General features: G+C 41.9%; 1 protein-coding gene across 3 annotated transcripts in view; it reads left to right on the forward strand.

Moving 5' to 3' along the window:
* The window catches only part of SYT17 (synaptotagmin 17), a 263,433-nt gene extending 238,072 nt beyond the window's left edge, over window positions 1–25,361 (forward strand). For 2 of the 3 annotated variants that reach the window (XM_068246851.1, XM_068246852.1), the window contains exon 9: window positions 24,309–24,351. Coding sequence is in view for 1 of the 3 variants with exons in the window: in XM_068246850.1 (XP_068102951.1) it covers window positions 24,309–24,505 (197 nt within the window). In the remaining 2 variants the exon portion in view is untranslated. Of the gene's footprint in view, window positions 1–24,308 lie in introns of all 3 variants that reach the window. The other variant, XM_068246850.1, reaches the window with a different exon arrangement.
* The last annotated feature ends 226 nt before the right edge of the window (window positions 25,362–25,587 follow it).

Raw genomic sequence — 25,587 nt, forward strand, 5'->3', positions numbered from 1 at the left:
TACATGTTTGTCTGTCGATGGTTAGTTAGGCGTGCTTGTCTCTATTGTGCTTATCACGTGGAGACCGCGCATGAACGCGTGCACTGTTGCGAATGAGTGTGGTGTTCCCGTTCAGTTAGCGTTTGTTGTTTTCCGTATCTCCTCATTGTATGATTTACTGTGCCTTTGCTATCCTCGTATTCTGTTCTGATCTGCCTTGTGTCACTTTTGGCAATCGCCTTTCTTGCGGTTGCGTTTCTGTTTCGTATCTGCGGTTGTGTGTGCGCTGTCGCGGGGTGGCGACTAGATTGGCGCACACACATACAACCTGTCCCTTTGCTCGTTCTCATTCGCAATCGCTTCTCTTGCGATTGCGTTCTGCGCTTCGTACAATTCCTGTCTGGCATTTGTGGAGGTACAGAGGATTGGTTCCTCTGCACTCCTCAGTGCCATCTGCCGACAGGAATTTCCCTCTACGGGTGCGTAGCACCTTTTGCTGGGTTCCTGCAATTATACGCTTGTGGAGAATTTCCGCCGTATCAGCGCACGCGTTGTGCACTGATCACGGAGAAAGTATCACAATCGTTACAGTGTGTGTGTGTATATATATATATATATGTGTGTGTGTGTGTGTGTGTGTGTGTGTATGTGTGTGTGTGTGTGTGTATATGTGTGTGTGTGTGTGTGTGTGTGTGTGTGTGTGTGTGTGTGTGTGTGTGTGTGTGTGTGTGTGTGTGTGTGTGTGTGTGTGTATATATATATATATATATATACATATATATGCGTGTGTGTGTTTGTGTGTGTGTGTGTGTGTGTATATATATATATATATATATATATATATATATATGTATATATATATATATATATATATATGCGTGTGTGTGTGTGTGTGTATATATATTTATGTGTGTGTGTATATATGTGTGTGTGTGTGTGTGTGTATATATGTGTGTGTGTGTGTGTGTATATATATATATATATATATGTGTGTATGTGTGTGTATATGTGTGTGTGTGTGTATATCCAGTAAAGGAACTTTAAACTCTCAAAAACGAAAAATATAGTTTTTTATAAAAACGATAAATATCGCTTTTTCGTAAAAACGATAAATACCGTTTTAGTAAAAACGATAAATAATGTTTTAAAAAAAATATCGTGCGTAACCAGGCGCCATTATTTGGCTGGTGCCATTTTTAACTGGACCCAGGAAAAGCTACCTAAGATAAGCACAGAGAAATGTTCATGCTGGATCAATTTATCTCTGAACGTTGTCTGTTCTGCTCCTCATTCCCCTTGGTCACCATCATTGGAAAATGGGACTTATGACAAGAAGAGGCTTGCTTGGTGTAATGCTTCTTCCTTTATACCAGTGATGTCAAACTAAAAATACCAAGGCCGAAATTGAAAAATTGGAACCTGTTTGCAGGCCTACGCCTGTCTATTATCCACCTCCCTCTCTTTTATAGTTCCCTGGTTTCTATAAGCCCCCCTCCCTTATATATTTCTCTAGTGTCTAATGGCCCTCCTTCCTCTCCTTTACAGTCCCCTAGTGTCTAGCGGTCCTCCCTCCCCTATACAGTTCCCTGGTGTCTAATGCCTCCTCTCTCCCTTATACAGTTACTTGGTGTTTATTGGTACTCCCTCCCACCCCTATACAGTTCCCGGGTGTTTAGTTGTCATTCCTCCCCTATACAGTTCCCTGGTGTCTATTGCCTCACCTCCCTCATCCCATACAGTTCCCTGGTGTCTAGTGCTTTGTCCCTTCCTCCTCCATATGGCTTCCTTGGTGATCTAGTGCTTCACCCCTAATATAGCTTCCCTGGTGGTCTAGAGTGGCAAAGTGGGGAAACCACTTGAAGGCCAAATTTGATGGCTCTGAGGGCCAGATTTGGCCCACGGGCCGGAGTTTTGACATGCATGCTTTATACTGTACCTCGTTTATGCAGTGGGACAGATCTTCTTTACTACTTCTTCAGTGTGACTGACACTGCAACTTCCGATTTTGCGAGCAACTGTGTGATTAACTGCATGGTGGCTACACTGAAGAAGAAGTGAAGAGGACCTGTCCCGCCGCTGGAACAAGGTACAGTATAAAGCTCCGCTGCTGCACTACTCTGCACCCCAGGACTAGGCTCCCGAAGCCGTCACAGGGGCTACTGTAACACCCCTGGTACTATCAGATTGGTTCCTGCAAACCCTCATCAGCAGTGGCTGGATGGTGTACTGGTTAAGGGCTCTGCCTCTGACATGGGAGACCTGGGTTCGAATCTCGGCTCTGCCTGTTCAGTAAGCCAGTAATTCAGTAAGGAGTTCATTGGGCAAGACTCCCTAACACTGCTACTGCCTACTGAGTGCGCTCTAGTGGCTGCCTCGCAAGCGCTTTGAGTCCGACAGGAGAAAGGCGCTATACAAATACTGCCATTATTATTATCTGTGAAGAATGGGTGAATTTATTATTTTAAAATCATTACATTTGAAAATAGAAATGTTGCTGATTTCTGGACCTTTACCTTACCATTATTAGCCAATCATTAAGCTTGTTTCATTCAGAATGATTAAAAAAGTGCCTTCTAAAACATAGCCTAGGCGACTTTTTGATGAGTTGTGCAACTAAAATCCCCTGATTGATCTGTCTGCATCATTAGTGCTAATGAGAGTTACTACAGCAGAGATGTACAGCCACATTATTGAGCAGCTGATTTCCTATGACCACAGAATGCTGAAGAAAGTAAAAATTCAGCAAAGCAAAGTTTGAATGTGAACAAGCTTATTAGTGTAAATTATAAGTATTATCTTTGCAAATGAATTTCCAGTTTGAAAAAAAAACCTTGTTCTGTTGTCTGCTTGCCTGCTTCTGTGCGCCTGTCCATACAGACATAGGAACTCTCCTGACGTGTACATAAAAAAATAGCGCAATTAAAAAATGGCACATGGTGAAGATGTTACTTAAATGTTCATAGTAACAATATTTAACTTTTTAAAACAAGAAACATTAACTAATGTTTAGCAATGTCTTACTATCTTTGAACAGTGGGCGCTTCATAAGCAGCTGAGGCAGGACTGAGAGCTCCAATCGTTCTGCAGCTTACCTCTCTCCTGCCTGTAGTGAAGTCCCATCAGCAAGCAGACTTTGCCGGATGATCGACTCAGGCAAGTGCCTGCAGCCAAGATGATTACAGAGACAGGACTGTGCGTTGAGAGCACACAGTTCCGGTGCTGTTACAGCTCACCTGACCAAATTGTATTCTGCTCAGGTGGGGGAGCGGTAACAGCACCGGAACTATGATCTCTCAACGCACAGTTCTGCCTCTGTAATCATTGCGGGACTTCACTACAGGCAGGAGAGAGGTAAGCTGCAGATCGTTGGGTGCTCAGGGAACTCCTGTCGCAGGGGTAATGAACGGGGGAGGTGGGGAGCGGAAGCTCATACATGGTAGCCTCTCTGGCGTTCAATTACCCCAGGATTTCTGTGCAAAAAGTGGTTCAATTAATTTCAAATAATTTTCAAACATTTTTTTTTGTACTCAATTTTTTTATATTGAATTCAATACAAAAAAACAAAAAAAATAGTTTGCCGACAGATGTTGACAACGCTGCGTGGCCTGGCGTCATCAACATCAATCGCCGGGGAACAGACATTGGGGAAGCCATCGGGAGGGACACGACGAGGGATCAGCACCCTAATGGTGAGTATAGGTTAGCCAGACATAGTTACACCAGTATAGGTTAGCCAGACATAGTTACACCAGTATAGGTTAGCCAGGTATAGGTGCCGGATTATAGGTAGCCAGGTATAGGTACTAAAGTATAGGTAGCCAGGTATAAATGTCCCCCGTATAGTTAGCCAGCTATAGGTGCAACAGTATAGGTTAGCCAGGAATAAGTGCCCCAGTATAGTTAGCAGCTAGAGTTCCTGCAATTAGCCAGGAATAAGTGCCCCTAATATAGTTAGCAGCTATAGTTGCTGCAATTAGCCAGGAATTGGTGTCCCCAATATAGTTAGCATCTATAGTTGGTGCAATTAGCCAGGAATAAGTGTCCCCAATATAGTTAGCAGCTATAGTTGCTGCAATTAGCCAGGAATAAGTGTCCCCAATATAGTTGACAGCCTTAGCTGCTGCAATTAGCCAGGAATGTGTCCCCCCCTCTCGCCCTTCGGATACCCCAGTGGCTCCCCCTCCCACCTGATTCCGTTGCAGCGCTGTGAGAAAAGAAGGGGAGTTTTATTCACCCGAGGCTCTCTCCAGTGATGATTGCAGATTCTCGTCCATGTACAGCTCCAGGATATTGTTTACAGTACCGGGGCCGCAGCTGATGACGTCATCAGCCGCATCCCTGATACTGTATACAGCAGCCCGGGGCTGTACAGCAGAGGAGAATCTGAGATCATCTCTGGAGAGAGCCTCCTGTGAGTAAAACACCCCTTCTCTTCTCACAGCACTGCAGGGGGATCAGAGGCAGGGGGAGCCACTGGGGTATCGGAAGGGAGGGAGGGGGTATGGGAAGAGAGAGGGGCAGGGAGGATGGTAGGAGTGGGGATGCAGAGAAAGTGGAGCCGGCGGTGCAGAGCAGCTAGAAACCTCCCTGGCGGCATGGACTAGCCTGACTCGTCCATACTGCTTTCAGCATCTTTTTGCTGGACTAGCCAGGCTCGTCCATTCCACTAGGGAGATTAATAGCAGCACTGTGACTGTGCACCATTATTTAAGGCCCGGTTCACATTAGCATTTACCAACGGAACTGGCCGTACGGATCCGTGGTCCATTCCGCTGAGCGGACAAAAAAAATCTGCAGGACCCAATTTTCCGGACCGTTTTGCTTAGCGGAACTGAAACTGAAGGTTTTGCAGCATATAGGAACCAATGAAAACGGATAAAGTTAGAGAAACCTAGAGCCCAATATAGTGTAGTATGTTCAGCATAAATATAGTAAAGATAATTAGTGAGAAGAGTATACTCACAAACGTGGGTTACCACAAAGGCAACCACTGTATAGGCAGGTGAGGAGATTAGACCTGTCCTCTCTCAGGATTAAGAAGTCGCTCTCTGTAGATCAGAAAAGGGGTAGATCACCCCTCCACCAGGGGTGGACACGGTACAGCAAAAGGAGAACAGAGGCGCCAGCAGGGTAAAAGTGTATAAAACCTTTAAAATTTGCTTGGAGGGAGCTGTGGACTTACACTGGCTGTAAAACGGACCGTTTTCACCGGATCCAGCTGGCCTGAGCCGCATGTCCGGTCCCATAAAAAAACGCTACTGTGAACTGGGCCTAATTGTTGCAGCTAATTAGTGAGGCCGTGTGCCATAATTTTAGCTCCAAGACGATATTTTACATTCTACCATACAGTTGAATGGCGGCGCCATAATTATCCCGAGGAGCTGTGCGCCATTTTTATCCCGCTCCTGCCTCCTAGTTTCCTAATAGCACATTGAAGTCCTTTTACACTATATCAGTTTCTCTTAGTTATAACTGAAATGTCAACTGATTTTCAAAGCAATGTCCATGTTTTCCTTTGGCTCAGTTCACACTGTACCTGTTCGCATTTTAGCTGAAAGCTTTTTCTCAATGCATTGCTATGGAAGGTTAAAACTCATCAGTTTTTCAGGGTATACTGTAAAAGAGGCATGTATGGAAGCTTTGCTATTAACCACTAAAGTCGGCACAAAATTATGCGAAATGGCAAAATGACAGTTCCTGATTGCATTTCCCCATTTGAGGACCACAGGTTTATACCCCCCTAGAGACCAGGCGATTGTTTACAATTCAGCACTTTGCAGCTTTAACGGTTTATTGTAAAGTCATACAACTTAGCACTCTAATTTTACTCCCTTTTCTTGTGACAAATAAGGCTTTCTTTTGGTGCTATTTGATTGCTGCTGCTGCTGCTTTTATTTTTTATTTTTAATCAATAAAAACACTTTTTTTAAAAAAGCATTTTTTATTTAGTTGCCTCCCTCCCCCCTTAAGTAACCCTAGACTATGTTACATACACTTCCATATACATACATAGACATATGTCTATGGCAGGAATTAGATTGTGAGCCGTTAAGTGACAAGGCTGTCACCTGTACAGCGCGATCGCGGGCTGGCAGGCTGATCACGGAGCCATGCAGTGTTTATTTACGCACGCTCAGGCTCATGTGAGCTCCCATCTAATCTTGCACATCGCAAGATGACGACATATGGCATCCAGGAGGAACAGCAAAGCCACTCTGTGGCCGCTAATCTGCGTTAGGCGGTCGCAGAGTGGGTAGAAGCGTAATTAATAATGTTTTTTAAATGCAGTGAGAAGTAAAGATGTGAGAAACGCTGGCACTGCAGTCAGTGGACTCCTGTAATGGTGGGAGGGGGAGGGAGGTGGCTCAAGCCACACAGTCGGATACGGATAGGTGACTTCCCAGCATGCTCAGGCAGCAGTGAATCTGCATCAACAAAGAGGGAGGAAAGCGCCAGCACTGCTGTCATTCACAATTTATTGATTCCATGAAAGGCAACATGTCAAAACTTGCATGCATAAAACCACATAGTAAAGTCACATACCCTGTGGTGGATTGTTGTGGCGTGGTGGTGGGTGCAGAGGGAAGGAGAGCCTGATGGCCGTTTCGCGCTATGCGCTTCTACGAAGGCTGCAAGGGAGATAATGGGACAAACAGACCTAAATACACTTACTAGGACAACGTGCGACGTGCTGCCGCTCCAAGTCCCGCCTCTCTATCATCATGAATCGCTAGTGCATATCGCTGAGTTCCATACAGTTTGCAATTTCAAACACTAAATAGGGGTAGGCGGACATTCTTACATGTTCCAGACCATCATCTCCTCTGCTGGACAAAGTGCTCACAGTGAAAACAGAAAGCTTTTCCATAGCAGCATCCTCATGGTGTCATCTGCTTCACTCCCAAAGGGAATTTTTTTGGGATTATAGAGTTTCTTTAAATGTGCTTTACACAAATGGCTACATTTAGATCTAGTTCTAAATGGCACAATTACTCATGTGGCATATGGAGATGGGTTTTATTTTGTGATGTATGTAAACCCACGGGAGCCTCATCAACGTCAGCTTTTTTGGCATTTGCAAAATCTTCCCACTCAACATCTGAGTGAGACGGTCCAGGGGAACGCTGTGTGTAAGGATGGTTTGTAAAATGGGATGATGGGTCATTTGTCAGCCGACAGCATGATTGTTGAGGAAATCTTGTAAACCTAATTGCTCTGAGGTGGGGTTTTTCAAAGATCCTATTCAATTATTCTCTGCCTAAATGCTAAGGTACGCGTCTCCCTCCGCAGCTTGCAATCTAGCTTGTCCTATGGCAGATAAATGTAATGGATCTGTCATGACTGAAATATTGTTGCTGTCATTTTCTGGCGGTTCCCAATTTGCTAGTTTCCTGTCTGTCACGCTTATCATATGGTTTCAATACTGTGCTTGGTCTCTGTCTTCTGGCTTCCCTCCCAGCATACTTGTTTCAGGTCAGTTACTCACTAATTAGTGAATGACCCTGCCAGCCAGGGATCTACACACTGCTTAAAAATCAGCAATGGCCACAGCTACATTTCTTTCAGTACATTTTCACTATAAAGCGAGTTTTTATCAGTTGTGCTTATTTCTTTAAAGTGTACCTTAGGTGACATATGAGATGATGAGATAGGGGTGTATTTACAGTTCCAAGCAAACAAATAATTAGACTGTGTTCCTTCTTTTATTTTTCTGCCTCAAAGGTAGGTATGCAAGTGACAGCTTCTCTCCAGTCGGGACCCAGTCGGACTACAGGACTGACGCGTAACCCTCACTTATAAAGAATTACAGTCATAAAACTTTCCAGGCAGAGAACAGCTTCTGGTGCAGGGGATAGATTAAAAGGGCAATAGTTTATATATCTTCGCTCTGGGACTCAGAATGGCTGTTTCATTGAGCAGAGACAATAAAATATTACATCTACTTTTTCATTTTTAAACATAAAATAAAACTGTGGGATATGTAAAAAAAAGAGTAGAAGGCTAGATTCAATTATTTATTCTATCAGTGTATTTTCATCTCAGATTCACTTTAAGTTTGCAAACTGATGTTTTATAAAAAATAAGCACTTAATATAGAGAACAGCCATAATGCTCATGCCCATCACTCTGGACTTTTCAGTAAGAAAGCCCAGCGGTGTCTCTATACCTGGATGCTACCTCTGTAACTCAGAAGTAGAAAGGGTGGAGTTCTATCTCCTTTACTTGAGTGTGAGAGAGGCTAGAGATTTGCTTTTCTTCTCTTCTTCAGTGCGGTGCAATTTTGTCTAAGAACTATTGATGTTAATCAAAGAGGTGCACATACAATGGATTCTCCTGTTAATCAGAGAGCAAGCAGCTACCACTGGATGTAAATAATCTGTGTAAAAAGGAAATGGAAGGATGCTTGACCTCCTGCAACATGCTCAAGGTGAATGCAGTCAAAAGTAGTGAGAATGAGAGATGCCTTTCATTGAGTTGTTGTTTTTATTATATCCCAAATGTTACAGCAGTACATAAAGATGCAATAAAGGGAAAGAACTGATTGGCCTAACATGTTTCCTGACCTCCCTCACTTCATCAGAGGTCATATCTGCTCTCTGATGCATCACCTACTGCATCTGTATGCATTGCTGTAATGTCTAGGACGGGGTAGGGAATCTATGGCTCGGGAGCCAGATGTGGCTGTTTTGATGGCTACATCTGGCTCACAGACAAATCAGTAGGGGTTGATTCACTAAGCTACACTGGCAAGCAGCACAGCTTAGTGTAGCAGCGCAAGTAAAATTTTCAAAGTACACACGCTACTGCTGTAGCATGCACTACTAACTTACTCGCGCTACTCCAAAATGAACAGGGCCGGATTTGTACTTTTTTCCACCCTAGGCCCAGTACCACCAACCGCCCCCCCCCCCCCCCCCCCCGCATTTTCTTCGACACTGCCTACCAACACTTTTAACTTTAAAATAAACCACAAAATGTTGGTTATTTATTACTAATTAAACTTGTAGTTTATTTAAATAACAGGAAAAAACAGCAAGACATGTTTAAAATAAATGTCAATAATAAACCAACTCATAAATTATAATAATTTAACAATACGTTAACACAAAAACGTAATGCTGTAAACATCAGGCATTTACCACTGAAAACTGCACCATTCAAGTAAGGAATGGCTACAAAAGTGCCTTTACAAGCCTTGTTGGCTTCCCCACATCCAAAATTAAGTTAACACAACAACTTAACACTGTAAACATCAGACACTTATTGCTGAACACTTAACACTTAAAACTGCACCAAGTAAGGAATGGCTATTTACCTCCTTGGTGGTAACCAAGCCGCTGGAGGGTGACGCTCATGCCCTGCTGGGCCGATTTACATAATTTTTTTTTTCAAACACGCAGCTAGCACTTTGCTAGCTGCGTGTTTGCTCTGATCGCCGCCGCCCGCTGCCGATGCGCGCTACCTGCCGCGGAAACAGGCCCCCCCCACATACCGCTTGCGCAGCCTGGCCAATCGCCGCCAGGCTGCGCTATGGGGTGGTTTGGGACTCCCTGTGACGTCACGATGTCCGTGACGTCGATGACGTCACTCCATTCATCGCCATGGCGACGGGGGAAGCCCTCAAGGAAATCGCGTTCAGAACGGGATTTCCTTATGGGCAAGCGGCGCCAGCGGCGATCGGAGGGGACGGGCGGACGCCACGGGGAGGGGGGAAGCATGTAGCTGGCGCTAAAAAAAAATGGCGAAAAAAACCCTCCCGCGGCTGCGCAGCCGCGGGAATTATACCGCCAGGGGGGTTAAAGTGCCATTACAAGATATGGTAGCTTGCCCACATCCAAAATTACAGCCTCTTGGAACGCACTTTTCTTTTTGCAAAGTCATCAATGATTTCCTCGTACGGCAGTTCCATTACAAGCTGTGGCTCAGTAGCAAGAAGGGCAAAACTGTTAAGCCTTTCTTCAGTAAGAGAGGATCTTAAGTAGTCTTTTAGTCTTCTTAGACATGAGAAAGACTTCTCAGCGCTACAGTTGGTTGCCATTGTGCAAAGAAAAATCCGCAGAGCAACATGTTTTTTTGAGTAGATAATTTGAAGTGAGTCTGCTACAATAATTTTGATTAAATTTGGAATGGTAACAGCCAACATTTTGGCACTCTTCAAGTAGGCTGAGAAGTGTAGACACTCATTTGGTAGATTGTCTTGTAAGTCATCAGGGTACTGTTTGCAAAGGGTTGTGGCATGAGTGAATAAATCATCATTGGTAAGAGCTGTTATTTTTTCAAGGAAGATGAAATCCTTGTTAAATTGCTGGTATGCGTCCGCTCTCTTTTGAAGCTCAGATGCTAGTCCACCATCACCAGAAAATTCTGTACTCGGAACTGTTCTTTTGGTCAGTTCAACATGTCCTTGGTGGCTAACATCAAATGGCAGTTTTAATTTCCTCCGTCTTTCTGTACTCACTTTGTATTCCTCTACTCCAGACATTTCTATGGCTTCTTGTTCAAATCTGTCATATTCTTCCCTTGTATCTTGTAACAATGTGAGGAGACCTCCATAGTGCCTTTCAACAGAAGCAATTTCAATTTCAACACTTTGCATACGCTTGCTTGTAGCACTGAATCTGTCAAGAATAAAGCTCCAAAACACTGTCATAAAAGCAGTTTCCAGTGTCTGCAAGTTCAGATTTAAACCTTCTGCCTCATAACGAACTTCAGCTTTTTGGCTCGTGTCTTCTGATATGTCATGCAAGGCTTCAATGATATTTTTCCAGGATTTTCTGAGGCTGAGGCAAGCATCACTTCTTGCAGACCATCTTGTAGTGGATAAACCTTTTATACGTGCTGCTCTAGGCTCCAAGTGAGAAACGAGCACTGCCCACCTAGCTGTTGATCCTGAGAAAAAATTGTACAAGTGCTGAAGAAAGCGGAAAAATGAAATTGCTTCTCTACATCTGTCCACTGCACAAGTTCCAACAAGATTCAGGGAATGAGCGGAACATGGAATAAAAACAGCAAGGGGATTGACCTGTTTTATCCGAGCTTGTAGACCAGAATAATGACCAGACATGTTACTTGCATTATCGTAAGATTGGCCTCTGCAGTCCATGATGTTGAGCTCATACAATTCTAGTGTATCCATGACACCTTTAAACAAGTCTTCAGATTTATGACTATTAATATGGAGTTAACGGGATATCTAAGACCATATAATCAAGTGCTCTTCTCACCCATAAATATATCTATAGAACAATAATGGGTTTGGGGAGCTCAGAGCAATAATTTATTCAAAAACGGCTTTATTAAAGATTCAATTGCAAAAGACATACCGACATACAAATATAAAAATTCCCCCTTTAAAATCGTATCAGAAGCACCTAGTATGTATGGCCATATCAATCCTGGTTGGAGTGCACTCCCTTTTACTCAGAATTAATTTTGTGTACACAAATTTTCTTCAGGCCCATTAATTAGGTATACTTCAAATGTAACAGCCGAAATTCCAGCAAGCAGAAAATCATCTCAGTCACACCCGTTTGCATAATTTGCAAGCCTCTATGCCATATGCATGTACGCATCCATTACTGTCCCAAGTGGGACAAACCTCAATCACTTTGCTTGTCCTTGATTGCATGCAACAGTACACTCACGTATCCTTAGGTAAACCTTCTGCTTGGATCCTTTCTGGTGGGATGCCCTATTTATAGCTCAACCACCGCTGACATGATAAGGTATCCGCTCGGTATCCTCAGGAAATTTTCCTCACAAGTATCAACAGTGAGAATGTTCACTCGTAATAGACAGATTTCCACTAGGCCCACTACGGTGAGTGGAGGGATGCGGAGGCACGGGGGACGCCACAGAGGCCGCTTCCTGGATCGGCATCACACAGCACGTGACGCGTTTCGTCACTCTTGAATTCCTCAGACGTGCTGCGCATGTGCGGGACTTTCTTTTTATAGCCACGCTGGGACGCATAAAAGTACGTATGTACGCATGACTTCACAGTGAGGACATCTTGTGGATAGATTTGGAACAACCATTCGGGACAGAAAGTCTAACATGGACTGCAGATACTATTACGCATGTACGCATAAGTTCGCAACAGAGACATCTTGTGGACAAGTTTGGAACAGCCATTCAAGGCCCAGAAAGTTTATCAAAGATTATAAGAATGATTTTATATTTAGGTCTTTGTTTAGGCCATTCGGAAATAAGCTTCCACACTGATAAATCCACATAGATTCTTTTCTTAGTAGTTGCTTGTCGAAATCCCCTCTTCTAGGACTTATATTTAATTTATAAATACCTTTAACTCTAAATCCAGAGACATCTGATTTATGGACCGTTCTAAAATGCATTGCCAGAGGGTTTAATTTTTTCTTATCAATTGTGGTGCTTCTGATATTAGACAGGTGCTCACCAATTCTAGCATTCAATGGTCTGTACATCTTTCCAATATAACTCAAGTTGCAAGGGCAGCTTATTTTACAAATTACTTTCGGAGTTGTACAAGTAATGAAGTCATTTATGAAAAAAGATTTAGTACCATCATAATTGGAGAACGTATTACCCGTTTCTACATGCTTGCACATCGTGCAGTCTCCACATCTATGCATCCCATTTTTCACCGTTTTTTTCTTTTTTGTTGTCCCATTCCAGCCAAATTCACTTTTCACCAATAAGTCATTGAGATTCACACCTCTTTTTGCCGCAATATGCGGATAACCTCCTACAATTTTAGATATAATAGGATCTCGTTGAAGTAAATGCCAGTGTCTTTGTAGAATTCCCCTTATTTCATTATAATGGGCCCCATAGGTGGTCACTACTCGACAAATTGGATCCTGTTGATTGGCTGGAATGGTATTCTCATTTATTGGGGTTTTTCTCTTAAAGATTAAATCTTTCCTGTCCTTAGCTAGTGCTTTTTGATATGCAATATCAATAATTCTATTCGGGTACCCACTTGCTCGCAATCTGTCCCTCAAATCTCCTGCCTCTTTATTCAAACGGGTGTGACTGAGATGATTTTCTGCTTGCTGGAATTTCGGCTGTTACATTTGAAGTATACCTAATTAATGGGCCTGAAGAAAATTTGTGTACACAAAATTAATTCTGAGTAAAAGGGAGTGCACTCTAACCAGGATTGATATGGCCATACATACTAGGTGCTTCTGATACGATTTTAAAGGGGGAATTTTTATATTTGTATGTAGGTATGTCTTTTGCAATTGAATCTTTAATAAAGCCGTTTTTGAATAAATTATTGCTCTGAGCTCCCCAAACCCATTATTGTTCTTCAGATTTATGACCCACTTTTGGCATACATTTCAAGAATCGTTCCTTGGGGATTCCATCTTTGCTCACATATCGAAGAATGATTGATAGCTGGTCAATATGGAATATGTCTGGTGTTGAGTCAACACTGATGGAATAATACTTTGCTTCCTTTGTTTCTCCTGCTATTGTATTCAGCACTTTTGAGGCAACAATATCAATAAACTCGTAACACACAGTTTTTGACAAATAAGATGTTGTGTCTGATCCAGCATGTCCATACTTCTTAATGTGCTCTTGTAAAAATGGTTGATGAGTGGCAATTGCTTCCAACATCATGAGGTAGTTGCCATTGGTTCAGGGGCGTCTCTACCCATTTTGTCACTCCAGGCGAGAAATCCTGTGGCGCCCCCCCCCGTGATTGCCCCCAGCCCCATACCCCCCCCCCACTCCTGTGATGAACCCCACCCCCGAAAATCATAATGCAGCAGCGTTTCACCAGAAAATACACTTATTGCGGCATGGGTTCACCAGAAAATAGTTGTAATGCAGCAGAGCGTTTCACCATAAAATAAACTTATTGCGGCATGCACTCACACACAACACACAGTATACACACACACACTATACACACATGCACACAGTACACACACACTATACACACGCACACAGTACACACACATACACCGCACACAACATACACACTATATACACAGTACACACACACACACTACACACACACACTACACTATACACACGCACACACAGAGCACACTATACACAGCACACAGTAGACATACACTATACTATTATACTAATCCCGGTTTTCACTACCTTATAGTGTGTCTGATCCCTTATGCAGAGAAATAATGAGGAGAGAAAAGCTGAAAGAGAGGGAAGAAGATATTTGCCTCACCAGGATGCACTTTTATTTAGCTTTCCTGTATGACAAGAAGACACAGACACCCAGCACTAGGGGAAGAGGTAAACAAAGGTGAATGAAGAAGGCTGGTGCACACCAAGAGCGCTTCAGAGCGCTTTTCAAATTTACAGCAATTTGAAAAGCGCTGGGCTAATGTTACCCTATGAGGGTGTTCCCACAACAGTGTTGTGATCACAAACATGCTGCAGGTAGCATTTATTGGAGCGATTCTTTCAAAAATCGCTTCACAAAGTCGCATTGGCAAATTGCTAGCGATTGCGATTTTGTCGTGCACTAGCCCAGAGAAAGGAGGAGTGGGGTGAGACTGAGAAAAGCCTGAAATGGAGCAGAGAGCTTATCTGTATTGCAGTCCCACATTACACAGAGGCTAGTTGCTGGTAATAGGACTGCTGTCCCTGCCAGTCTCCCACACAAGTCAGAAAGCAGCCATCCTGGAGTCTAGGGACTGTCAAAACTTTTAAACCTGTTTAACACCTTATCTGCACATGCAGTCATTTTAACAATGGGGAGAGACCAGACAGATTTTTTCCCATGGACCCTCCTCTGCATCATGCTGTGTATATTTACCAGCTTGCCTGCCCTCTAATTGCACTTTTATCAGCTAGCCTAGTGTTTTACAATGCCTTACAACAACAAACCTGAATACAGCAGACACAGGACCAACCCTAAATCACTGAATGAAAGGCGGCCTGGGGGGCAGTCAATGCCTGGCTGCTACAGTCTCTACTTCCACGCAGTTACCAGTAGCAGAGAGAGGGACTGAATGAATCTCAGGAGCTGATGATGTACTCGGATCCCTAACTAGGATGAGTGCCTTCTCCCACTGACTCATTCATTACTGTGGTTCTTTGAATCATTGAGCTGAAGGAAATGAATGAATCAGTCAGTAAATCAGTCATAAGTCAGGCGCTGCTGCTGCTGCTGCTGCGTAACCTGATACCTGAGTGAGTTGAGAGGCATTTCTCCTCTCACTACTCAGTTCAGCAGTGCCCTTCCCTCCTCCTGTCGCCCTTCCCGCCTCCTGTCACCCTAGGCAAGAATTTATAGCTGCCTAATGGCTCAGACGCCTCTGCATTGGTTAGTGAACCAAACTTCTCAATAGTGCCTCTAAAAGGCAAACCTCGAGTTGAAAGAGATTTTACGACTGTCACAACTCTTTTTAAGACTTCTCTCCAGTAGTTAATTTCTTCTTTCTGCCTCTGAACTAAATGATGGTCTATTCTTCCACAAGTTTTTGCTCGCTCTTGCATTTTCAGACAACAGTCTTTGTGGGTTTTAGAATCTTCGTGTTCTATTAATCGAGCAGAAGCATTTTTCCAGTCATTGAAACCTTCATTGGAAAGCTTTCCTACACCCCCATACAAAAGGCAAGCAGCACAGAAAATCACTCTTGACTTGATGGAGTATACAAGCCATGGTCGCATTCTGACTTCTCCATTGCGATGCACACTTGTGAACAGTTTGTCGGTCATGCACCTTGCTTGGTCTGAATATTGTCTAGCTGAAAGGGAGAAGTCAGCGTCTTTGTTCTGTATGACTCCATTCGAAGCAATGTAGTCCTTCAGCTTTTCACTGTGTATATTACAGTCCGCAGGATCACTGGAGTAATGAAAGTCCCTTTGCACATCCCTTACTTCGGGCATTTCTGAATGGGCTGCTGACACTTCAGATGGTTCTCCTTCATATAATTCCTGCATTGGGATATCAGTAGACAAGGCAGCAGGGTCAGATATTGGAGTCACAGTAGAATCTTCTTCTTGTGCAATAGCTGAAGTTACTTCAGCTGAAGATTCCAGCATTTCAGGAGCTTTTTCTACATGAACAACATCACAGGGTTCCTTTTCTTTCTGTGTTTTAAAAAAAAAAAAAAAGCTTTCGAGCTTTGGCATTTGCTCCAACTCTTCACTCTGCTTTCTTGCCTTCTCTCTTCGAATCTGGCGGAATCCATGGCCACTCAGCTTTTTCTTCTTTTCAGACATACAGTCTGGTTCATATCTGTTAAGAGGGAAAAACAAGATTAGTCTTGATCAAAGAAACAAAAATGTAAATTCTATAAACATTAGTTTTAATAAACAAAATGCTTATATAGGTGCTATAACATGCAGGGAGGTTAGTGGTACTGTAATTACAAGGTCTAGTTCAAGCAACATATAACATGTATCTTACCTGAGGTCTGATGTCTTTCTGAACCCCCATTATAAACTTCTTTTTTGTGGAATAGTGCTTTTAAAAAAAAAGTTAAATATATGTACTGTGATGACCTTAGGTAATGGTACACTAATGCAATAATACCATTAGTTACTCTTTTAATATTGTCAACTTTCTGTATGGAAACATCAAAATATCAGCACTTCATTAATGTATATCACACTACTAAATTAGTCTTCATTGATACAAATCAGTTATAAGTATGGTGCGTACACAGTGCATTTATGAGTGGTATGAGACTATTGCCCTTACACTGAAAGTGTATGTCACAGCAATATTGTATGTTGTAGGGTCATACTAACAGCACAACAGCAGTATGAAAAAATGTGTAATGCTTTTGAATTTAACATGTGTGTGTGCAAATCTTACATTTACAGTACATATGTCAGTGAATGTAGGTCATAGAATGTGAGCTACATGGAAATATGAATACCCATAGACTTTCATATTACCGTTCACAAGTGCTGTGCATAGGTGTATGATGCATTAACCCAAAGTGGTGCACATGCGCTTTGAGTCCTATGGGAGAAAAGCGCTTTACGAATGTTATTGTATTGTATTGTATTTTAACACATCATTAAGCATACACTAGAAAAACTTTTAACTAAAAAAGGTGCATGGAAAACTGCAACGACATGCGACAACACACATGGAAATGCACTGCTGTGCATGTGAAAATGTATGTTTACAACCTATTCAAAAGCTTTAGAAGCATGTGCTTGATTATGCAGCAAGTCCTTCAACTAACATCATTATGCAAACTTTTCTCCAAATGACATAATAAGCATGATTAGCATGTCCCCCAAAAAACAGTCATATGCAAATACATCCAAATAAATAATTCAGGCACCACTGCTATGCCTACAGCAAGATAAAAGCCAGAGTCTTTGTAACAAAATAATACATTCATTTGCATAGGCACATACACAGCATTGAAGTATGCCAAAAATTACTGTGTGTCCTAACTCTGGCCCTGTAGCATGCATAATTTGGAAAACATAATCTGCTGTCCTCTCCTGGGGTAGATAGTGCATGAAACTAATCCCACAAGGGAGCTACCAAAATATATCCATGTGCACCATACACACACTGGCATAAACTATGTGCATGCTGTTAATGGTCACAGACGGAGGTTCACTTTAAGATATTTTGAGTGTGGCATGATTGTTGGTGCCAGACGAGCCGGTCTGAGTATTTCACAATCTGCTCAGTTACTGGGATTTTCACACACAACCATTTCTAGGATTTACAAAGAATGGTGTGAAAAGGCAAAAACATCCAGTATGCAGCAGTCCTGTGGGCGAAAATACCTTGTTGATGCCAGAGGAGAATGGGCCGACTGATTCAAGCTGATAGAAGAGCAATGTTGACTGAAATAACCAAGTGAGGTATGCAGCAAAGCATTTGTGAAGCCACAACACCCACAAACTTGAGGCGGATGGGCTACAGCAACTTAAGACCCCACCGGGTACCACTCATCTCCACTACAAATAGTAAAAAGAGGCTACAATTTGCACATGCTCACCAAAATTGGACAGTTGAAGACTGGAAAAATGTTGCCTGGTCTGAGTGATGAGTCTCGATTACAGTCAGAATTTGGCATAAACAGAATGAGATCATGGATCCATCATGCCTTGTTACCACTGTGCAGGCTGGTGGTGGTGGTGTAATGATGTGGGGAATTTTTTCTTGGCACACTTTAGGCCCCTTAGTGCCATTTGGGCATTGTTTAAATGCCACAGACTACCTGAGCATTGTTTCTGACCATGTCCATCCCTTCATGACCACCATGTTCCCATCCTCTGATGGCTACTTCCAGCAGGATAATTCACCATGTCTCAAATCTCAAATAATTTCAAATTGGTTTCTTAAACATGACAATGAGTTCACTGTACTAAAATGGCCCCCACAGTCACCAGATCTCAACCCAATAGAGCATCTTTGGGATGTGATGGAACGGGAACTTCATGCCCTGGATGTGCATCCCACAAATCTCCAACTGCAAGATGCTATCCTATCAATATGGACCAACATTTCTAAAAAATGCTTTCAGCACCTTGTTGAATCAATACCACGTAGAATTAAGGCAGTTCTGAAGGCGAAATGGGGTCAAACACCATATTAGTATGGTGTTCCTAATAAACCTTTAGGTGAGTGTATACTCACACATATACGGTTCAGATACCCTTAAAGGATATATGAGTAAAATAAAGAAGAGAAGCTTTACTTATTTAGTTTTTGTACAGCCCCTAGAAGCCTATCTGCTCTCGTGCTGAAGTTCTGCTGTCCTCCAGGCTGCCGCTGTCCCCCCTGTAAGATTGCCGACCCCCGCCTGGACAAGCACACCTCTTGTGATTGTGCTCCTATAGCATTGTGTTTGCTCTGTTCGCAAATAATGCATCTGTTCATGGGAGTGCAATCATGAGAGCCACACGGCGCATCCACACGTGCACAGAAGCCCGCAACCCTGGGCATGTCGCCTCTTCCTATCCTAGCAGCTCTCTTCGTTACGTCTCGCTGCTGCTGGCGGATCCGGGGCTGGAGGAGGCTCTGCTAGGCTGCTTCTTGAAGAAGGTATTTTACCTCAAATCTTGAAGAAGCAGCCTAGCAGAGCCTCCTCCAGCCCCGGATCCGCCAGCAGCAGCGAGACGTAACGAAGAGAGCTGCTAGGATAGGAAGAGGCGACATGCCCAGGAGGAAGCAGCAGGCACCAAAACGGGCAGCAGCTGATTTTATGGGAATAAATGAAGACTTGTGACGAATTGAGGCTGTGGTATTGACTGGCAGTGGGCCAAAAGTGAATTTTCCACCTGCAATCTGAGGTGGGCTACATCTGGTGAGCGTTTTGGCATACATCAGTTGGGGATTGTCACGGAATGAGCACGGAATGAGAGCACTGAACACGGATGTGATTTGTCACCTGGTGGAGCTTGCATGCGAATTATAGAGACTTGTTTAATGTTACAGAACGGTATCACCCTATGTGAAGCTTTAATTGCAGGTCAAGGAAAGGTCACTATATTCTTTTGTTGAAGGCACAGATCTGAGGAGCGCAGCAGTGATTATACATTTGAAGTTTTCCTGAACTGGACTTTCTGTAGCGATCTCATATACTGGTGCAATTAGGTTCTATTTTATTTGAACTGTGGCGCAGTGTTTTTTATTAATAAGAAATATTTAGAAACAATATTAACTTGATGTTCTTTAAAGTTTGTACTATTTTTGGTAAATAGTGTATAAAAAAAATTTTGTGTAATAAATTGTGTATAACAAGTATGATTTAAACATCTCTTTAAAAAAATAAATAACTATATATAGATAGATAGATAGATAGATAGATAGATAGATATATGTATAGATAGATATAGATATATATGTACTGTATATATATTACACAATAAATGGTTTGTTTGATTTATTCCCCTTATGTGGAGACAGCTATGTACATACAGAAAAGGTTGTGCTGCCAGAGTCAGATCAGGCAGATGTCCTTGTCTCCATCCATTAACAGATCTGGCTGTGCATGTTTGGCAGTCACACATGTCATACAGAGGGCAATAGTAATTAGCATATGCAGCCATTCATGGTTGCCAGTTATTGTATATTAACATGGGCATGCCTTGTTGTTGCTGTCATATAGCCTTTTTCTCAGCCAGCAGCTAACAAATATGTCAGTCCTGGAGTCAGTGTAACAATATTGTGGGACTTGTTCACATTTCACGTAACTTTTTTTCCCTCACTAAATAAAAGTATCCTTCAAATTATATAATTACTGAAATCCTTTTTTCCTCTCCTTTGTAATCTGTAAAGTAGCACTAAAATAGGTTCTGTATTGCGGTGTGATTGCACAATATTTTAATCATCTCAGTGAACAGTATGTCAGAACTCATTGGGCTCAATTCTGGTAGGGTTATCAAATACATTACCTCATGTAAGGTAATTTACCTCATGAGGTAATGACATTTATCAATTCTGGTAATTTTTAGTCATGAATTACCTCATGCGGTAAATTATCAGGTAATTTGTGCGGTATTTTACCTCAAATCAGAATTCTCATGAAGAAAAGGGGGCATGTTAGCACAACATTTACCATTCAGTTTAAGAGCTGCCTGTACCTGGTCTTATCCTTATTTCTGTAAGAAGTCATAGATGAAAATGAGAGAGTGATGGCCTGAGGTTAGAGTGAGTGTTAGGGATGATCAATGAGATGCAAATTGATGCAAGTTTATGCAAATTTGTATGCACATATATGCAGCCTGAAAATAGACCAATCCGTTTAAACCCAGGTTGAAATCGAGTGAAATTGCATTGAGTGAGGGCTTGAGGTTAGAGTGACGGTGTTTAGAGTAATGGTCTGCGGTTAGAGTGAGTATGCTAAAAGTGTGGGCCTGAAATGAGCATGAGTGTTGAGAGTGAGGAGCTAAGGTTAGAATGAGTTGCCCCAGTATTGTTTATCCAGCTATAGGTGTTACAGTATAGGTAGGTCGGCTATAGGTGCCATAGTAGAGGTAAGTCAGCTATATGTGGCACAGTAGAGGTAGGTCTGCTATAGGTGCCACATATAGGTCTGCTATAGGTGCCACAGTAGAGGAAGATCTGCTATAAGTGCCACAGGTAGGTCTGCTATAGGTGCCACAGTAGAGGTAGGTCTGCTATAGGTGCCACAGTACAGGTAGGTCTGTTATAGGTGCCACAGTATAGGTAGGTCTGCTATAGGTTCCACAGTAGAGGTAGGCCTGCTATAGGTGCCACAGTAGAGGTAGGTCTGCTTTAAGTGCCACACTATAGGTACAGCTGCTATAGGTGCCATAGTATAAATAGTTATAGGGCTAACAAGTGCCCCCATTATAGGTAAAAAAAAAACAACAAAATAAAACAATACATATTTATATTATTTAAACCTCGCCTTCCTCACTCCCACGTTCCCACCCCCCTCGCTCCTAATGTCTCCCTCCCGATCCATCCCCCCCCCCCCCAGTCCTGATTCCCCTGTGCCGCTGGGAGTTGAGCATCGGTAATACTACTCACCGACATGGCTCTCTCCAGCGTTGATAGTGCACCCTCCTCCTGCTCTGTACAGCTCCGGGCTGCCGTTCACACTACCGGGGACGCGGCTTGATGACGTCATCAAGCCGCGTCCCCGGTAGAGTGAACGGCAGCCCGGAGCTATACAGAGCAGGAGTAAGGTGCGCTATCAACACTGGAGAGAGCCATGTCGGTGAGTAGTATTACCGATGCTCATCTCCCAGCGGCACGGGGGAATCGAGTGGGGGCGGGAGTGCGGTCGGTATGGAGTGTTAGGGGGTTGGGAGGAGAGCAGTGCACGGGAGGCAGCGGCGGCAGGGGGCATGGGGAGGGAGATTAAACATTAAAAAAAATAATACTTATGCAACTTTGTTCCATCTTGGTCTCCCGTCCAAGCCGATCCCTTTATGCTCTGCGCTCTCTGTCTGCCTGCAACATGTGCCGCTCACAATCGGAAAATACTGCATTTATTTAACTGATTTCCGCATGACTTCTCCATCTCCCTATAAATTACCAAACGTCACACGCAAGCGGAAGAAACTACCAGAATAAAAAAAAAAACGAATGCAGTGTTTACCTGACTGTTCTTTTTGTACTGCTCAGCTCTACCAGAATTGAGGCCAATAAGACTTGTCCTTGGAGTTTATACGTAGGAGAAACTGCTACCAAGTACCACTGCACTCTTATTGCTCTGTATTCTTTTTTAGCAAAAAACTAAATTGAATTATGGCAGCAATGTGTAGTATTATGCTTCCTCTAAAGATGTCAGCAGTCGTACCGATGTTGATTTCATCATGTGACTTTTAGCAAAGAGCCAATGAAAATGGCAGAGGCGTGCTTCAACAAACAGTAGTTCATGAAATCTTAAAGAGAATCTGTATTCTAAAATTCTTACAATAAAAAGCATACCAATCTATTCATGATGTTCTTCTGTGCCCCTCTGTGCTGGTTCTGCCACTCCCTGCTGCAATCCTGGCTTGTAATTGCCATTTTTATGCAGTGTTTACAAACAAAAGACATAGCAAGTAATAGACTTAGAGTAGCTCAGTGTGTGAGTCATACAGAGTGTGCAGGGGGCCTGCAGAGGGTGTGTATACTTTCTATCCAATCACAAGCAGCACAGCACATTCCAGCCTGACTGCCTCAGCCCGACAGAGGAGAGAAGATTAGATCATATAACAGAGATAACACAGGCGCTGTGCAACTAGAAAAGGCTGCAGTTAGACAGAGCACATTAGAACAGGTATAGGAACTTATAGGATAGAAGAAATAAGGATGGAAATTTTGTTACAGAGTCTCTTTAAGTGTCTGGATGCTAATAGTGACCACTTTAGGCACCTAATGTGACTGTATAATTCAACTGTGACTTACAAGCTATCCTTTAAGGTGTATATGAATCTAGTAAAAACATTTTATACATATATTTTTGTATCGAAATTCGAATAATTTTTTTGTGGCCCCTCTTGCCAGTTTTGCAGTATTCTTTGCAGTGACTTCTTAGATTTACATCTCTTTACACTTATATTTTGAATAACTACACTGATGAAAGTGAGCTTTATTTCACAAAACACATTAGGGTATATACACTAAACTGTGGTAAGCAGAATTACGTGTGCAGAGTGTTACCGCACGATGATACAATACAATACATTACATGCAATGCATTACACTCTACTCATTGTGCATAAGACTTTATGCACGTTATTCTGCTTACAGACAAGACACAGAACATTTATATCTTGCTTTTCTCCTGGCAGACTCAAAGTGCTTGAACTGCAGCCACAAGAATGCGCTCAGTAGGTAGTAGCAGTATTAGGGAGTCTAGCCCAAGTATTCCTTACTAAATAGGTGCTGGCTTACTGAACAGGAAACCACAATTTAGTGAATATACCCCATTTACTTTTATGGTAGTTTTTACTTAAAGTTGTTTCTAAATGAAAACAAATGTATACCGGTAATTACCTATAATATTTGAAGGTATTTACTGTTTGGGTGACCCAGGGCCACAGATGTAAGGTGCTGAAAATCCTGTGAGGTGTCATGATTTTGATGACAGTTGTTTTGATGTATACTAACAAAGGTTGTGCAGAGCTTCTTTATGGATGTAGGACAAATGAAATTAACTATTAACTATTTCTCCTGATTTTTCTCCCAGTAGATAATTTTCATCTTTTATTTAAAATATTTTTTCAGCACTTTGCAATTGAAAAAGTACCAAAAAGTAGTTAAATAAACAACTACTGAAAATATTTTGAGTAATTTCTAGCTTGCTGGTGATTTAAAAGGCGTTTTATTTGTGTGAAACTATCACCTAGGAGAAAACTCAGGTGAAAAAGTGAATTGCTTATGGGCCTCTAGGCCTGATCCAATACACTTTCTCTCCTAAGTTCTACCCTAGGTGATATTTTTACATTATAAATAAAAGTCATTTTAAGCCGCAAGAAAGAAAATACTCAGAATAATTCTGGCAATAGTGCTTCACCTACTTGTTTGTACATTTTTTTATTGCAGAGTGCTGAAAGCAGAAAACTTCATCTCCTTTATTTGATAAGCAATTGCTTAATTAAATATTAATCTTCTGTTGTGTGTACATAATCTACAGTTATGGGCAAATATGCCTTCAAATGAGGATTCTTAAATGGTTTCACATTCGTTTTTTTTACTTTATGTAATGTTTTAGAGCAAAAATTTAATTTTGAGTTTCATCTCACTTTAAATTATTTTTGTGACTACAATCATTTTTATTTATATGCTGCAGGGATTTAACTCTGCTCTAAATGAATAGTGTACAGTATATAATGAAATGGTGACTTTAACAAGATTACAAAAAGCTGTCCAGTATTCACAGCTCATCTCAAAATGCCTTTTTGTTTTTCAGTGTATGGACACAACATGAAAAGCAGCAACGATTTTATCGGAAGGATAGTGATAGGTCAGTATTCATCCGGCGCTCCGGAAACCAACCATTGGCGCCGAATGTTGAACTCCCATAGGATAGCCGTGGAGCAGTGGCACAGCTTAAGATCCCGGGCCGAATGCGACAGAGTGTCTCCAGCTTCCCTAGAGGTGACGTGAGAGCCTTACAGGAAATGATGTCACCACGCTTATTCACAAGGAATTGGAAGCAACTATTTTGCTGCTTGCAGAAAATGGCAGCATTTAGCCTTTGTGCCTCAGTCAATATTCATGATGCAAATCACATGTTAACTGTCGGTCTCATCAGCTTTGTTCAGACAATGTCTGAAATTGTGCTGAGTATTCTTATACCTGTCATGGCATTACATGCTCATCAAACCTTTTCATTCCATCCACCATACAAAACATTCAACATGGAGCTGCTTAAGAATTCTAAAAGCTGATTTAACTTTAGTAGTTAGTGCTATATTGCGCTCAGAAAACTGTCCCTGCAAACCATTATATTCTACACTATTTTGAGGAGGTATTGATATCTGTGATCTAATATGTGAATGTGCAAAATATGTACAAAAAAAAAATACATGGCACCTATTTGGACTGCAGTGTTGTCCTTATATATGTTGAACTGTGTGTATGTGTGAGTGTGTGTGTAAAAACTCATATCTATATTTCTATATTTGTTTCTAAAGTACAAATTACACAATCTGTATTTATAGATATTGATTGAAAGAGATATTAATATATTCAGATACATATATTGAAAGTAAAATGAACATATAACGTAATGAAGCATACAAATAAGGTGCAGGACGAGATGGTAGACTTGAGTTTGTCATCATAGAAAGGAATTATGATACTGTCTGCCTGTATGAAAGAAAGCGTCTTCTGTAATAGGCCTTTAAACTGCCTTCTCCAACAATTATAAAACGCTGTATTATATATTCAATAAAAAGTAGTGTAAGAATGTAAATTTATTTAAAAGAAAATAAATATATATTTATTTGTGCCATCAAAATCTTGAGTTTGTGTTGAGCTTGACAAGTATGATAAATGTACTGGTAAATTTCTGCTAATCTCACGAATACTATAAATGCAAAAGTTTGGATGTTTGTTACTCAATAACGCAACAATGGCTGAACAGATTTGAATGAAATTTGGCACACACATAGTACATTGCCTGAAATAACATTTAGGATACTTTTTATCCACACAACCAAAAAGTGGGCGGAGACAAATACAGA

The sequence above is a fragment of the Hyperolius riggenbachi genome, chromosome 7 (genome assembly GCF_040937935.1).
Source record: "Hyperolius riggenbachi isolate aHypRig1 chromosome 7, aHypRig1.pri, whole genome shotgun sequence".
NCBI lineage: Eukaryota > Metazoa > Chordata > Amphibia > Anura > Hyperoliidae > Hyperolius > Hyperolius riggenbachi.